We start from the raw sequence: 15,149 nt of genomic DNA on the forward strand, positions 1-15,149 counted from the left end.
GCCTGCAGCCTCATTTGTGTATGATGAGGTGTGGTGAGCGTGTCTGCAGTGCCAATCATCTCTCAAATATTTACTGGGTGCTTCCTCTGTTCCAGGCACAGGAGTAAAAACAGACAGCATCTCTGCCTCCCGTGAGCTCACCCTGAAGTAGGGATGACACCTTGCCTCATATAACCACAGAAGCAATTATAGCATAATTTCAAATTAGGAACTGTGATAAAGAAAGGGTAATGGGGGTTCTGGGAGCCATTTACAGGAGCATGACATAGGGTGGCATCAATAAGGGCTCCTCGAGGAAGTGCCTTCAGAACTGAGACCTAAAGAGGTTATGAAAAACTGTTGACAAGACAAAGGTGGGGGAAGAGTGGTTCAAGTGAAGCATTTTCAAGTAGAGGGCACAGGTGGCCCAAACTCAGGAAAAGAAGACCCGAGTGACTAGGTCAGGGGTTGGGTACTTCCTTGGTGAGCCTGAGTCTGTGGGGCAGTTGCAAATGTGTATTGGCTTCAAGGTTCAGAAAAACAGAGCCCTACTTCCTTACCTACCTTCCTCAGATTAGGTGTCCGGACCTCTAAACCAGGCCCAGGCTGGAGTGGGTGAGAGGACAGAATGAAGGCTAACTCTGAAGTGGTCTAAGTTGGGGAGGAGGGGCAAGCCCCTGAACACTGTGTTTGGGCGGAAGATGGGTGTATTAAATGTTTGTGAGGGGTGGCATATGGGTGACTGGGTACGGGGAGGAAGTAGGCACATATGTCGCTGTGGAGATTCAGGGGAATACTCTATTTGGGATACGGCAGCTAAATGTAAGCCTAGACCTTTAAGGGCCTCTACCCATCTCCCCGGTCCCCCAGAAAGAACTTCCAGCTGCTCTTAGATGTCCCTGTCCCTATCCTCTGCCTATTTGACCCATAGATTTGACTACAGCCCCAGAGGTGACCCCTCTACCACCTTCCTCAGCTGGCTTCCACCCCAAGCACCTCTGCTCCCTAGGTCCCCATTCACTCTTTTTTCTGTGCTCAAACATCACTTCTATGACCCTTTCCTGACCCCCAGCCTGGGTTGTCCATATAGTTCCCCACCACATAGGGAGCACTTCATGAGCTTATCCCTCAGACCCTGGGTGTGCCATGACTTAGTAGTTAGCAGAAAACATGCTTGAATTAATGCAGGGAGATGAACCAAGAAGTGGTGATGGTACTCAAACCCTAGGGGCACTGGGCAGGATGTGAAAGTCATAGACCCTTGAAGAGTACAAATGTCATGTGTGTACTGGGGACACTGGAGGTATATACTTTGAGACATCATTCGTCAGGGTGTGTAGATGGGGGCGGTGGCTCCCTGTGGGTATAGTAGATTGTAGACAGACCCTGGACTCTCAGACTTCTGGACCCTCCTTCTATGACCCTCACCCTCAGTTCTTCTTACTTTGGGGAGAGGGGCAGCAGGATCAAAGCTAGGGCTGAGGCCCTGGCTGGTGTAGCTCAGTGTATTGAGCATGGGCCTTTGAACCAAAGGGTCAGTGGTTCGATTCCCAGTCAGGGTACATGCCTGGGTTGCAGGCCAGATCCCCAGTAGGGGGTGCATGAGAGGCAACCACACATTGATGTGTCTTTCTGTTTCTCCCTTCCTTCCCCTCTCTCTAAAAGTAAATAAATTACTAAAATAAAAAAGCTAGGGCTGAGGTGTCCAGCAGGTGCTGGGGAAGATAATTCCATTGGGGAGGTGACACACACCCAGCTGGCCACCCAACCTCCCCCACCCTTGGGCAGGAATGAGGGACAGCTGCCACGTTATCAGGGACACATTTCCTGGGAGCCCAAGGCCTGACTCAGAGGCCCAGGAGGGAGGGGTTCTACCCCTTGTGCTTCCTTCTAGCCCCCCAGCCTGCCCTCAGCAATTCCATAAGGCTGTGTGTTTTTGTTTACACCTTTATTGTCCACTCCTGCTGCCCCCAAAGATTCCAGGACACAAAATATCCAGGCACTGAGGCCAATTATCTGAAGCCAGTGCAGTCTAGGTGGGTGGGGGAGCTCTGGAGGTTCTGGCAAAGGGACTGAAAGCCGGTTAAGTCACATTCCAACCCCACTGGAAGGGAAATGGATGGCTGGAGGGGGTGGGGAAGGAGAAGGAGAGGTGGTCTAGGACCCAGACCCCTCAGCTGTAGATTAGGGGGGTCAGTAGCAGCAGGAATAGAGAAGCAGGAGGGAAGCCTGAGGCCCCAGCCATGTCCAGGGGACAGAGATTGCTGCCTTCAGGGGGCCAGTAGGGGGAGCCACTGGGGGGCAGGAAATGGGCCTCTCCCACCGTCTGGGAGATCCAGGCCTCTTCAGCGCCAATAGAGGCAAACAGCTCCTGGCTCCCTCTAACAGCCATGCCCACGAGGACCCAGGAGCCTCCCTCACTCTGGCACAGCAGTGGAGGTGCTGAGGCCACCTGCATAATAAAAGCCAAGGCCAAAAGGGTCTCTTACCCTTCTTCCTGATCCCTTGCACCTTCTCCTAGGGTACAGCTACAAAGTAGTGCTTGTCTCCATCCTTAGGCATCTGGGCCCCTGGTTGCTTTCCAAGGTCCGACCAGGAAGCACTGCTTCTTCCCATTTGGGGTCCAGCACCCAGGAATTTTAACCATTTTCTCTCCAGTGTCTAGCTGCCCAGTACTGCCTTTCCCCTCCCTGTACCAGGATGCCCAGGCACCTGTACCTCACACCTGTCTTCCTGCCCCTCTGCATACAGGACGCAGAGAGTCCCAGGGGGCAGAACACCCTGATAGAGGCAGTGACAAAGTTGTGGTGTCAAGATGGAGACAGCAGCAGCCACAGGGACTAGAGAGAGGAAAGAGGGATGTCCAAGGGATTCTGGCCTCCAATCACTTCTCATCCCTAGGACCCAGGGCTCTCACCTCGGTCCTGGGGGTCCTTCCAGCCCAACACCCAGCAGCTGCCCCCCAGGGGGATTCCCCCTGGGTGAAGGCAGATGGACAAGGCTGAAGGGGAGGGCTCCACCCGGGAGCTCAGCTCTAGGAGGGCCAGGGGAGGCCGAAGTCCCAGGTGCCGGGGCAGGCGGATGCTGATGACCAACCGGGATACCTGGTGGCCCTGTGGGAGGGGGCTGGCCCCTGTTCGGCCCAGGTACACTTCAATATAAGGCACTGTTGTAGAGCCTGGCCTGTTGGAACAAGGCCCAATATTACCTCCTGCCCACCCTCCACCCTCATCCCTTGGTGGTAAAGTCCTTCCCAGCCCAAGGGAAAGGCTGGAATGAATCTCCAGAGTCATTCCACTAACTCCTTTATTATTGCTCCTTCCTAATCTCTTCCTTTTCAAAACACTTCACACAAGTTTCCCCGTGCTCTAAGAGCCCTTAAGGGAGAATATCCCACTATTGCAAGAGTTCTTCCGCCCATCTCCGAAATTTTCCCTCCTGCCCAGGAGATGGGTGAGACCCACCTGAGTATACAATGAGTGGCTGCCAGGACCCAGCCTGGGGCCACGAGGATCCCGGTGCAGACTCGATCACCAGCCACATGCACCTCTGCCAGCCATGGCCACAGGAGCCCCATTGGAGCAGGCTCTGGCCGCAGGCCGCAGGCTAGGGAGAGGAGGTGACCACCTCAGTGGGGGTCTCACAGCTAACCCCTGAAGCTCCTGCCATGGATTTAAGCACCCCCAAGAACTAAGCCCCAGAGGCCTGCTCCTCACCACCATGTTCTGTGTGGGGAGGACAAGTTTGTGTCTCAGTCTCCTCCCCCTCAGGGCCCCAGTCCCAGGTCAGCTGGTCCTCTAGGTAGGCTCCCCGAGTCACATGGCTGATCCATGGGCCATGGGTCTGAAGAGGGTAGAAGGCTCTGGGACGTAGGCAGCCACTGGAGAGGTCTCTGATTCCAGCCAGGAACCAGGTCCCTTCCTCCCGGCACAAAAGGCTCCAACTGGAGTAGTTCTGCAGCAAGAGAGGCTGTGTTACCAACCTCTGCGTTTGCGTGTGTGTGTGTGTGTGTGTGTGTGTGTGTGTAAGTTGACGAGAGGATATCAAAGATCCTGGGGTTTTCCCAGACTCCACATTCCTCCTTTCTCGGACATAAGTCCCACTTCCTCCAAGTCAGGCTCCATTAATAATCTGCATAAGGATGCCCATTAAACCCAAAGGTAGAGAGAAAGCCCGACAGAGGCTAGAGTTGCCTCAGTCCCCTCCCAAAAGTCCCCCCCCCCCCCGAGCCAGGCTCCGCCCCCAGGGTGTTCTGGGCCCACCTCACGCCCGTCCCCGCCGCCCCCGGAGCGCTCAGCCTTTCTGCCAGCCCCACAGGACCCGTCCCCAACGTCCTCGGCCTCTTTCTGAGTCCTAATCAGGCCCTCAGGCTCCGCCCCCGCCGCTAACCCAACAGCGGCCCGACTCTTCCTCCTCCTGGTAGGCAGGGCAAAGCGCGTGTGGTGGGTCTCCCGGCGGTGGTACGGTCGCCCCCTGGCGGCCGTACAAGCAGTGACACCACCAGCCACTCAAGAGCTCCGCCTCAAGCAGCGTGTTAGGGCCGGGAGCAGGTTCTGGGAGAGAAAAGGAAGGGAGTTTGCGCGCAGTGAGGTTGGGCCCGGTGCCACCCCGCCCTGCCCGGCGCTGGGCCTTTGCTCACCGCCACGGCCCCAGCGAGCTAGGCGGCATCGGCTCCCGGGCAGGAAATAGTGTTCTGGGTGAGGTAGGCACACCGCCCGCGGGGCCACGCTCAGGTTCACGGGCGCGTGCAGCTGCAGTAGCACCAGGTCCGAGGCGTGGTCCCAGGAAGCGTTCTCGTGAGGCACAAGGCGCATCACCTGCTCCGCGCCCAGGCGCGAGGGCAGCAGCACGCGCCAGTTGTCCAGGTCTTGGGGCTGGCGGTCTGGGCGGCTGCGGCTGAGGAATGAGAAGACTGGGGACGTGGACTGCATTCCGCATCCTGGGCTGGAAACCTCTCACCCCTGACTGACTTAGGCTCCATATCCCAGGCTAGGATTCTGTTTCTGGGGCCAGAGAACTGTGCACTTAGAGTCCGGCGTCCTGGATCACACTTATACTACCTCTCTACTCGCCCCCAATAGACCAAAACCTTGCTTTGCGATTCGATCCTACATCTCTCAAGGAGACCCCTCCCTCACCCCACCCCACCCCCACTTCAGACTGAGGGACACCACCCACCCAGGGGTGGGGCCAAGTAGATAGTGTCTCAGGCCAACCGGGGGAGAGCAGGAATCCGTCTGAGATGTGGGTTTTCACTCACTCCAGAAAACAGCTGGCAGGTGCCAAGACCCAGGTTTCAGACACCAGCACCCCATGGCAGGGTCTGGATCCTGGCGCTATCACTTGAGCTTCCCAAGGCCAGGCCCCTGGCCTCTGGGCCTTCCCGCACTCTGAGGGGTGAGAGGCCTAGGTCAGTGGGCCTCTTGAACCCCCAGCACTTTCCACCCCAACTCAAATATCCCACATTTACCAGACATCCAGGGGTCCTATCCCCTCACCTGGCAGGGCGATTGTGCAGTTTTCATCCATGGGCTCCCATGGGCCTGACTGGGGTCCCTGGGACTGGGTGGGAAAGGCAGGCCCAGGCTCGGAGCCCATCACCTGTTCCCGGATCCATGCCTCATAGGGAGCTACAGCAGTGAAGACTCCCGGGCGGTTCCTTCGTCCACAGCCAAAGCCAAAGCTGGTGATTCCTGCCTGGAACCATCGTCCATGTTCCTCACAGACCAGTGGTCCACCAGAGTCTCCCTGATGATAGATGATTCAGTGTCAGGGGATCAGCCCAGGGACCCACCCGATTATACTGGGCCATGTTCCAAAGTTTCTACACCTCTTCTTGTTGGCCCAGCACACAGCCACTTTCTCCTAGGAACCTGCCTTGGCTGTGTCAACTTCTGTATTCCCTAAAACTCGAGAGAGAAGAAAGACATGTAAAGCAGAAAGGCTGGTGATGAACAGACAAGCTAGAGAACCAAACTAATGCATTAAAAGCCATACCAGAGAGGCCTGAAGGTCTCACTCACAGCCAAATGATTCTTGTTCAATGAATAGTTCAAATAAATTCTGTCTTGGGTTTCTAAGTTCATCCAATTGTTAAAGTAAATCAGAGGTGCCAGCATTTAGAAGGCTGTTAAAAATAGGAAATCTAAAAGCAGCAAGAATAGACAAGAGGAAGAACTACAATGAACAGACACTAAAACAATGGTTCTGGACTATTTCATGCTTAGAGGCATCGTCCTTCAGATATCTCTGTAGTCCAGATCAGGCATTTCTGTGACCTGAACTGGGTCACAAAGAAGGCTCAGAATCATCCAGAATGTGCTGTCCAATAGGGTAGACACTAAATAAAATAAAAAAATTAACTCTTAAGTTACACTAACTACATTTCCGATGTTTTTCAAATGTTCAGTAGACAATGTGGCTAGTGCCTACTATTCTGGACAGTGCAGATATAGAACATTTCCATCACTACAGGAAGTTCTGTTGGACCTCGCTGGTCTAGAGGAATTTGAATTGCCCACAATCCTGTTCAAGAAGGCAGAGGATTATGTCCATAGGTCCTGGAATCTCATAATTGGGAGGGACCCTGAAGACCATCTAGCTTGAATCCCCATCACCACCATGCATCTGAGTACTGGAAGAATGTGTGTCACTTGAGGAAGGTTTCTGGGAAAAATGATTAAAATATACCATATTTTGGCCTGTAGCAGATTATCTGGAAAATTCCCTTCTGTGAAGGATTAATTCATTTTTAAAGATGACTATTTATTGATTATCTATTAACAGGTGCTGTGCTGTCCTTCTTCTACATCCTCATATCAGGGATGGCCCCAATAGGCACCCAGTGAGAGCTGGGAAATAGGGTTATAATAATATTAATAGCTAATGCTTATTTAGCTCTTACTAAGGACCACACACTGTTCTAAGTGTTCTTACATATACACATTCATTTAATCATCATTACCACCCTATGATCTCCACCTGCCAGATGAGAAAGTGTGGACATAACGAGGTTAAATATCTTGGCCAAGGTTACACAGCTAATAAGTGGGAGTGCCAAGCCTCAAACTAGGCAGACTCACTCTAGAGTCTGGTGTGTAACCACTGCACTATACTGCCACAAATAACAGTTGTTGAGCCCCAAGTTCTATCCATTTATAATCTTCATATCTCTCCTATTCATTGGCCTACTCCTCTTTCTGCAGATAAAGTTCAGAGATATGAAAGAGGGGATTTTCCTCTTTCTCACACTGCTTTCTATTGGTTATGGCTCTGCCTGGCCCTGCCAGGCAGGTGCAGGGGCACCCCCTCACCTGGCAGGTGTCCTTGCGGCCCTCTGGGTAGCCAGCACACAGCATCCCTGGTAACAGCTGAAAAGTGAGGTTGAAGGGGCCAGGCCGGCTGTAGAGACATTGACAGGCAGCTTCTCCCAGCAGCCTTAGCTCCACTTCTTGCAGCACCCAGGGGAGAGGCAGGGGGTCTGAGGGAAGAACCAGAGAGCTAATGCTGTGAGGCAGGCATGGAGTCCCCTGTTCCTCAGAGCTCTGCTTTTTCTCCTCTGGCTGCCTCCTGGCCATCTCTATCTAGATGCCTCATGGCACTGCAGCCCACTGCTTCCAAAACCAAACATCATCTCCTCCTGCTCCTCTGTCCTCCTTCCTACATCCTCCTCTCAAGAATGATCCCATCAAGCACCCAGTGAGAGTTGCCATGTATGATTTTGTCCTGCACAAAGGTCTCCAGCCAACAAAGGATGCCTGTGGGGGCTAAAATCACTAAGCTCTGCTTCCTGACACGGGCTGTGTCAGTCCTAAGAGGGTCCTCTTCAACAAAGATGCCACATACACTACATGTGGTCTTGTGCCAAGTTGCTATGTATGGAATCTGGTGTCATTCCTGATCCATGTCTCAATTTCCCCTCCCCAATAAGTTCCCAAGTCCAGAAAACTTCTCATTTTCGACCTCTTGGCATTTTTATGGCAACTGCCCTAGATCAGGAGGCATAACCTTGGGCCTGGAGGAGTGGCCCGGCCTCCTCACTGATCTGTTCCCCAACCCGCCTTTCACTTGTTGATGCCAGAGAAATGTTTTTAAAAGTTCCGCTCTGATCTTACCGACGAATATCAAATGGATCCCACTGTCTAAACCTGAGGCCTCAATCCTTTCCTGAGGTGAATTGGCTTTTAATGGAGACAGAGTCTCAGGGCCCAGAAAGGGTAAGGGAGAGTGTGGGCAAAGCTCCTTCCCTCCCCACCCAGAATCCTGAGAGGTCAGGGGATGGCTGAGGCTATATTTGAAGGTCGACCAGCAGCTGGTGGGGTACTCTGGCCCTCAGTCTGACCTTAAGGCCTTCATGGTCCAGCACTAGCAGCTTTTGTAGCCTCTGCCTCCTCCACTTCAGCCTGGCAGCCTGACTCTTCTCCATCTACTGGGTCTGCAGGGTGGCCTCCATCTCCCCCTGCCTTCCTGTTATGCCAACTTATGTCCTGATTTCACACAACCTCACCAGAAATCTCCTGCTGTGGGTGCCAACTGTCAGGATGGCCTGTCCCCATCCACGCAGACTTCCTAGGGGCTCAGACTGACCCTTTCTTGTTATGTCCTGCCCTGATGGGGCCCCTGCAAGCAGAGGCTGTGGCATCTCCTCTCCAAACCCTCTCTAAAGCTCCAGGCATTGCAAGGGACTGATCACAAATGTGGAATTATCATGGGGGATCTTGCTAATATGGAAAGATAACATTGGATAATAGGAATGATGGGGGATGGAAAAGTTATTTATTTCTCCCTATACTTTCTAACATAAGTGTTTGCTTATTTAGCTAAATAAGTATTATTATTTACACATTAGAATGCAGACTCTGAGAAGGAAGAAATTTTTGCTTGTTATGTTCATTGGTGTATCACTAATGCCTAACACAGCGCCTGGCATAAGAATGTGCTCAGAAAATATCTGTTAAGTAAATGAAAGGTGGACTAAATGAATGAGAGTGATGAGGGTGGGTAGGGGAAAGACAGAAGGTGGGGGGTAGAGAGATGAGTAGGGGGAGAATAGGGTGGGGGGGGGGTGGGAGGAAGGGGGTAGGAAGAGAGGAGGACAGAAGATGACATTTGCTGAAAGCCTGCTGTACACCAGGTGCTGTGCTTTAGTGCTGGGATCCTAGGCAGGGTGACTGGCCCACAGCCTGTGGGGCCAAGTGGGGCCCAGGATGGCTAGGAATGTGGACCAGTGCAAAATCGTAAATTTACTTGAAAGCTTTTTTTTTCTTTGCTCATGAGTTTTCGTTATTGTTTGTACATTTAATGTGTGGCCCAAGGCAACTCTTCTTCTTCCACTGTGGCCCAGAGACTCCTAAAGGTTGGACACCTCTGAAAAATATCTAAAATGGAGCCCTGGCTGGCATAGCTCAGTGGATTGAGAGCGGGCTGGGAACCAAAGTGTCCCAGGTTCGATTCCCAGCCAGGGTACATTCCTGGGTTGCAGGCCATAACCCCCAGCAACCGTACATTGATGTTTCTCTCTCTCTCTCTCTCTCTCTCTCCCTCCCTCCCTCCCTTCCCTCTCTAAAAATAAATAAATAAAATATTAAACAAATATATCTAAAATGTATTAATTAGTGGTATGCTATTTATTCTGTTGGAAGCTTTATGCATTTTCTCATTTAATCCACTCAGCAACCCTGAGAAATGGGCCCTATTTTCCTCAGTTTTCAGAGGAAGAAATGGACTGGGTGTAGTGCTTTGTCTGAAATAGCGGACTGGGATGAGAACTCTAGTCTGAACCTAAAGCAGGAAAGACCAAACTGGAAGGAGAGGTGAGGAGGGAATGGAATGGGGGTTATGAATCTGTCTTAGAGAGCCCTTGGGGAGGATGACTGATGGAGCTTGGCAAGGCACTCAACCTTGGCTGAGCAAACCCGTCCCCAGGCCCCGCCCCGTGGGCCCCATGTCCCCAGGGCCTGCCCCTGGGCCCGCCCACCTCAGGGCGCGGCTCTTTGGACTCGCCCGTGAGATCCCGCCCAGAGGACCGTTCGGTTGGCTCCACCTCTCCGAAAACCCATCCAGGACTCCGACGGTCTCGCTCACCCGCCTCCTGTACATCCCCCCAGCCGGTGGCCCAGCAGGCCGTGCCGTGAGCGAAGCGGTGTGAGGCGCGGGGCAGGCAGACAGGCTTCACGCCGGGGCCCAGCCTGGCGGGCGAAGCCAGGCGCAGGAGGGCCAAGTCGGCTCCCAGTTCCACGCTGCTGTAGTTGTCCGGCACCAGGATGTCCGCCACTGCCCGTACGTGCGCGGCGTCCAGGGGCCCGTCCTGGGAATGCACACCCAGCAGTACCGACCACTCGGCCGCGGGCTCCAAGGTCCCGTTGCTGCGCCAAGGTCGAGGCGGGAGGGGGTTAGACTAACCCTAATGGAGGGCAGATTCTCGTGGGGGTGGGGGCTCAGAACTTGGGAGCAGGTAGGGATAGCGGGAACCCAGGACGGGCGGAGTCGGGTTCACTTTGGGGGCTGGGGCAACCGAAGTTAAGATGGACTGGAGGGAGTTGATTGGGGGTATGGGAACGATGGAATTCGGACTTGGATATTTAGCAGCCTTAACACTCAGAACCGGGATACCTCGCAGAGCACCTGGCTTCCGGTTAGGGCAGGCATGGGGGGGGGGGGTGGTCAGCTAGTCTCCAAATTAGCTGAGTACACGGGGTAAAAGCTGCGAGGCAGGTTTGGCTTTTGAAGGAGAGGAGCTGGGCACGGGTGAATACTCACTCTACGAAACAGTGAGCAGCTGAGAGGACCCACGAAGGGGCGATGAGGGAGCCCCCGCAGATGTGGCCCCCATTCTGGTGCAGGCTCACCTGCCACGGCCAGCTGCCCGGCTGTGCGTCTGAGCCCCCCATGATTCTGGTAGAGGACTCAAGGCGACCACAGTCTGCAGTGGGGTACCATGGAGGTCATATCCCATCCCTGTCCCTCACCGCAGAGGCCCAGGTTACTTAGGACAAAGCTTCGTCCCCAACTCGCTTCAGTTTGCCCGCCCCCTACCCCAAACAAAAAACAAAGTAGATCTACCCACTTCTAAGTTTCTGGTCATTTCCATCTCTCTCATTGCTTAAGCCAGCCTTAACCTCCTTTTAGATCTCGGCCACCCCCTTCCCACTCCCATTCCCCTCTTACCCAGATCTTCAGATTCTTCCTGAGTAGGACTGAGAGCTGGGAGTCAGAGGATAAAAAGAGGAAGATATTGATTTCTAGCCCCTGATACTGCCCAGCCCTCACCTTTCTTCTCCATCCCCTACACCCTACCTTCCTTTTCCCTGCCCTTTCAGCACTGCCCCCCCCCCACCTCAGTACCCGTGCTACCCCTCCGATCTGCTGTGCCTTTGCACCTGACTTTCCCCAGTCCAGCTGCCTTACCTGAGTCCTGGAAGGCTCCTGGGATGGGGCTGATGACTGGAAAGAGGGAAGCAGGAAGAGACTGGAGAACTACACTTACAACCTGCCCTCCCTGAGGCCCTCCCCCCAGGCTTTACAACTACTCCCTCTCCCCACTGCGACCAGGGCTCCGCTCTCCCTCCTCTCATAGGCTGTTTCTCTCCCTCCTGACATCTCGCCCCTTCCTTCTTCTGCTGGCCCCCTCCCCTTCTTCTGACACCCAACTCAACAGAGCTCAAAAGTCCAGCTTCCCAGCTCAGATGCTAGGACCCAGGCCCCTTGCAGCCATCTTCTGTCTCCTGAGGTTACCGAGGGTCACAAGTGGGAGAAGCAGGTGCTGTAACATGGCACATTTGAGTCAGCTGGAGGCACAGAGATGAGTGAAGGTCTGCTCCCTGCCACAGCTCTGTCACTGTCTAAGCAGTGTGTGACTCCTGATGGTCCCAGAAGCAGCCCCACCCTCCCTGGCTAGAGCCCATCTCTGGGAATCTGAGAAGATCTGGGCTTGGAAGGGGGAAGTAGGGAGCCTGAAGGCCCAACCCAGAGCCCTGTCCCATCTCACATCTCTGGAGGCCCAGGGTGGGGGTGGGAGGCAGATGTCCTAGTTCCAGGACACCTGTTGGGTGGGGCAGGGAGGAGAGGATAGCCAGGGGTTGGGAGACCAATGTCAGTGAGGCAGGGCTATAGGTGAGCAGTAGCCCTTGGACAGGGAAGGTGGCCTCTCATTGGCTTGCTTCACCTGAGACCTCACCTCTCTTTGGGGTGCGGCTACCCCAGTGGCTTGGGCTCTCACACAGCTCTGGTTACTGAAGTTGCGGCCAGGTCGGGGAAGGGAGCCCTAGGGAATACAATCCCATCCCAACAAAAGGATCACAGATTCCGGCAGGTTGGGCGAGGTACAAGATTCTAGGAGGAGGCTGGGCAGGCTGGCCAAACCAGGAAAAGGCTCCATCCTTCTCTGTGTTAGAAGGAGTACTCTCAGGGGTTCTGTCACTTATGCTTTGTGTGACCTTGGGAAAGCCATTCAACACCCTCAGTGTATTTCAGTACAAGCCCACTTAAGAAACATATGACATCTCAAAGAGAAATTGAGGAAAGTTTAATGAAGAACTATTTACAGCAGGGTTAAGGAAAACCAGCAAAGGGCAGTGAAGCACCCCGGGGGCTAGCAATAATGGAGAGCCCCGCCTGAAGAGACAAAGAGGAAGAAGTTACTGAAACCAAGAGAGAGAGCTGCAGATGTAGGCAAGGGCCAGCCAAACATGAGTGCCTTCAGTGGAATGCAACCTCTATCAACCTGTGGCTCAGCAGGGAGGGAGCTGGGAAGCAAAAATCCCCATCTCACTCTCCTCCTACCCTCTGATCACCTGCCAGCTCCTTTCATGTGTGAAACCTACCAGAAGCAAGGGAGCCCACGATGTGGCCCATAAACGTCACCCTCTGGGGGAACGGATGAGGAAGCAGAAGGGTGGAGAATGAAAATGGAGGGTGAAGAATAGAGTGAAGAAATAAAATGAGTGTCTGTGGTCAAGCTGCTAAATTATTAACTTCAAATGGGTTGAAGCACAAGAAAAAGGTAATTTTTGTTTTAACTGACTTTGAGAACTGAAGGTCTTGAAATTTCCAGTCCTACATCAACACCTGGATGCACATCAGTGTGTCATGTGTTAGTCCCTGGACAGACATCAGGCCTTCAGTTAACTATCGGAATGGCCTCAAAAAGAAAATGTTCCATTGCCTAGACCACTGGACATCTGATGAATACTATCTTGGACCAATTCAAGGCTAAGAACACAGAACGGATTCTTCTCAAGAATGTACTTTTTTCTATAAAAGTCTTGGACTCTTCTTTCTCCTTTGGAACACTCTGGGTATTGCTTTAGTAGTATTTCTGGTTTTCAAACCCTAAGACGCTTGAATAAATCTTTGCCATTTCTTTCTAGCAAAGCCTCCTGACTCTTCTTGAGTATGTTTGACTAGGGGTAAACAAAGAATATCCACACATATATATCTATTTTCTTACCAATAATATAAAATAATAATAATATTCGATTAGTCCAGTTTCCCTAAAAGCAGAGACTGAGGCAAAGCCTACATGCTTGTGCTTTATTGGGAGATAACATCCTAGGGAAGCAGGAGAGAGGGGAAATGAGAAGTCACATGGGAGTGAAGCAGCGTCAACACAGGAGCCCAACAATTGACTGGATTCAATTGCTTATCTTGCTAGCTTAGCTAGTGTATGGTGGACAACAAAGGTAAACTTGGTGGTAACAACTTCAGACTAGTTAACACAATCTTGGAGCTTCTAAGTCTCCTCAGTCACTCATTGCTGGCATTTGTCCCTCCAAGGATAAAGAATCAATAATTTATCCAACAAACAGAAAAATGAGACAACTGGCATTGTTCAAGGGTAGGAAAGACAAGGTGCATAGGGTGTCTCCCTAGAGGAAAATGTTCCCGATTCCTTCCACAAGGTTCATTGCTTTGGTAATCCACTGTGCTATTTAAAGGAGCAAGTCCTATTCCTCAGGTCTGTTAGGGTGGGGAAAGAGTTAAGGATTATTGTCTTACAGTAGCAGTTCTCAAATATGGTCTGAGAACTCCTGGAGGGTTCCCCAAGACTCTTTCAAGGGGTGCCCAAAGCCAAAACTATTTCCATAATGTCAAGTGTGCAATGTAGGTTTACAAAGGCTACTTGATACATGATATCCCAAAAGGCTATGTGCAGATGCAGGTATGAAAAACACACATAGGTTTTCATGAACATATAACAGATTTATTATTTTTAAATGGATTAATAAATATTTCAATTATTTCTCAGTTTTAACTTCAAATGCAGTAAATATTGATAGACACAATCTACATAAGCAAAAGCTCTTTTGATTCCTCAACAATTTTTAAGAGTGTAAGAAGGGCCCTGTCTGGTGTGGGTCAGTGGATTGAATGCTGGCCTGTGAACCAAAGGGTTGCCAGTTTGACTCCCAGTCAGGGCACATTCCTGGGTTGCGGGCCAGGTCCCCATTAGGGAGCATGCAAGAGGCAACCACACATCGATGTTTCTGTCCCTCTCTTTCTCCTTCCCTTCCCCTCTCTCTAAAAATAAGTAAATGAAATCTTAAAGAAAGAAAGAAAGAAAGAAAGAACGAAAGAAAGAAAGAAAAGAGCCTAAAGAGGGCCCTGGCCTGTGTGGTTTTGTTGGCTGGGTATCGTACCGCAAACCAAAAGGTTGCTGGTTCAATCACTGGTCAGGACACATGCCTAGGTTGCAAGTCTGCCCCCTATCAGGGCAGGTATGGAAGGCAACCCATCGATATTTCTCTCTTTCATCAATGTTTCTCTTGGAGAGAGAGTGAGGGAGAGAGAGTGAGTGTCTAAGGAGGTCCTGAGACCAAAATGTTTGAAAATTACTGAATTGGAGCAAGCAGTTTGTAGGCGAGGGTCTTTATGGTATGCGTGTTTTGCTTTAACCATTCTACACTCTCTCTCTGCCTTTTCTACCTTTGAACCATGCCAGTTTGAAGAGCTACCCTGGTGGTTCTGATAGTTCCTCCATCCCAAGATACCCTTGTTTGAGAATCACTGATTTAAGCTTCCTAACATCTGAAACAAAGAGATCCAAGCAAGAGTCTCTCTTGTCCAGAGGAACACATGGAGAGGACACTTCGGTGTGATGAAATCTTTTCCCACATATAATAGTGTTGGGGACCACTTTGTGTGGTATCAGAGACTGTAGCCCCATGCAAGAA

The 15,149-nt window shown here is 51.9% G+C and overlaps 1 protein-coding gene across 3 annotated transcripts; it reads right to left on the bottom strand.

Moving 5' to 3' along the window:
* Positions 1 to 1,910: 1,910 nt before the first annotated feature.
* Positions 1,911 to 12,009, bottom strand: PRSS36 (serine protease 36). 3 transcript variants are annotated; one of them, XM_028517987.2, is made up of 15 exons: positions 11,713 to 12,006; positions 11,386 to 11,421; positions 11,146 to 11,181; positions 10,738 to 10,900; positions 10,063 to 10,343; positions 7,293 to 7,459; positions 5,478 to 5,727; positions 5,240 to 5,369; positions 4,619 to 4,875; positions 4,369 to 4,532; positions 3,696 to 3,933; positions 3,444 to 3,585; positions 2,897 to 3,162; positions 2,698 to 2,819; positions 1,911 to 2,431 (listed from the first exon to the last, which is right to left on the bottom strand). In XM_028517987.2, exons 1-15 carry the CDS (start codon positions 11,747 to 11,749, stop codon positions 2,153 to 2,155), a joined length of 2,568 nt encoding a protein of 855 aa, XP_028373788.1. In that variant the 5' UTR covers positions 11,750 to 12,006; the 3' UTR covers positions 1,911 to 2,152. The 3 variants fall into 3 exon arrangements, with proteins under 3 accessions (XP_028373788.1, XP_035877224.1, XP_035877225.1); XM_036021332.1 differs by having other exon boundaries at positions 2,259 to 2,431; positions 2,760 to 2,819; positions 11,713 to 12,009; XM_036021331.1 differs by lacking the exon at positions 11,386 to 11,421 and having other exon boundaries at positions 11,713 to 12,007.
* Positions 12,010 to 15,149: the final 3,140 nt, after the last annotated feature.

The sequence above is a fragment of the Phyllostomus discolor genome, chromosome 3 (assembly GCF_004126475.2).
Source record: "Phyllostomus discolor isolate MPI-MPIP mPhyDis1 chromosome 3, mPhyDis1.pri.v3, whole genome shotgun sequence".
Classification (NCBI taxonomy): domain Eukaryota; kingdom Metazoa; phylum Chordata; class Mammalia; order Chiroptera; family Phyllostomidae; genus Phyllostomus; species Phyllostomus discolor.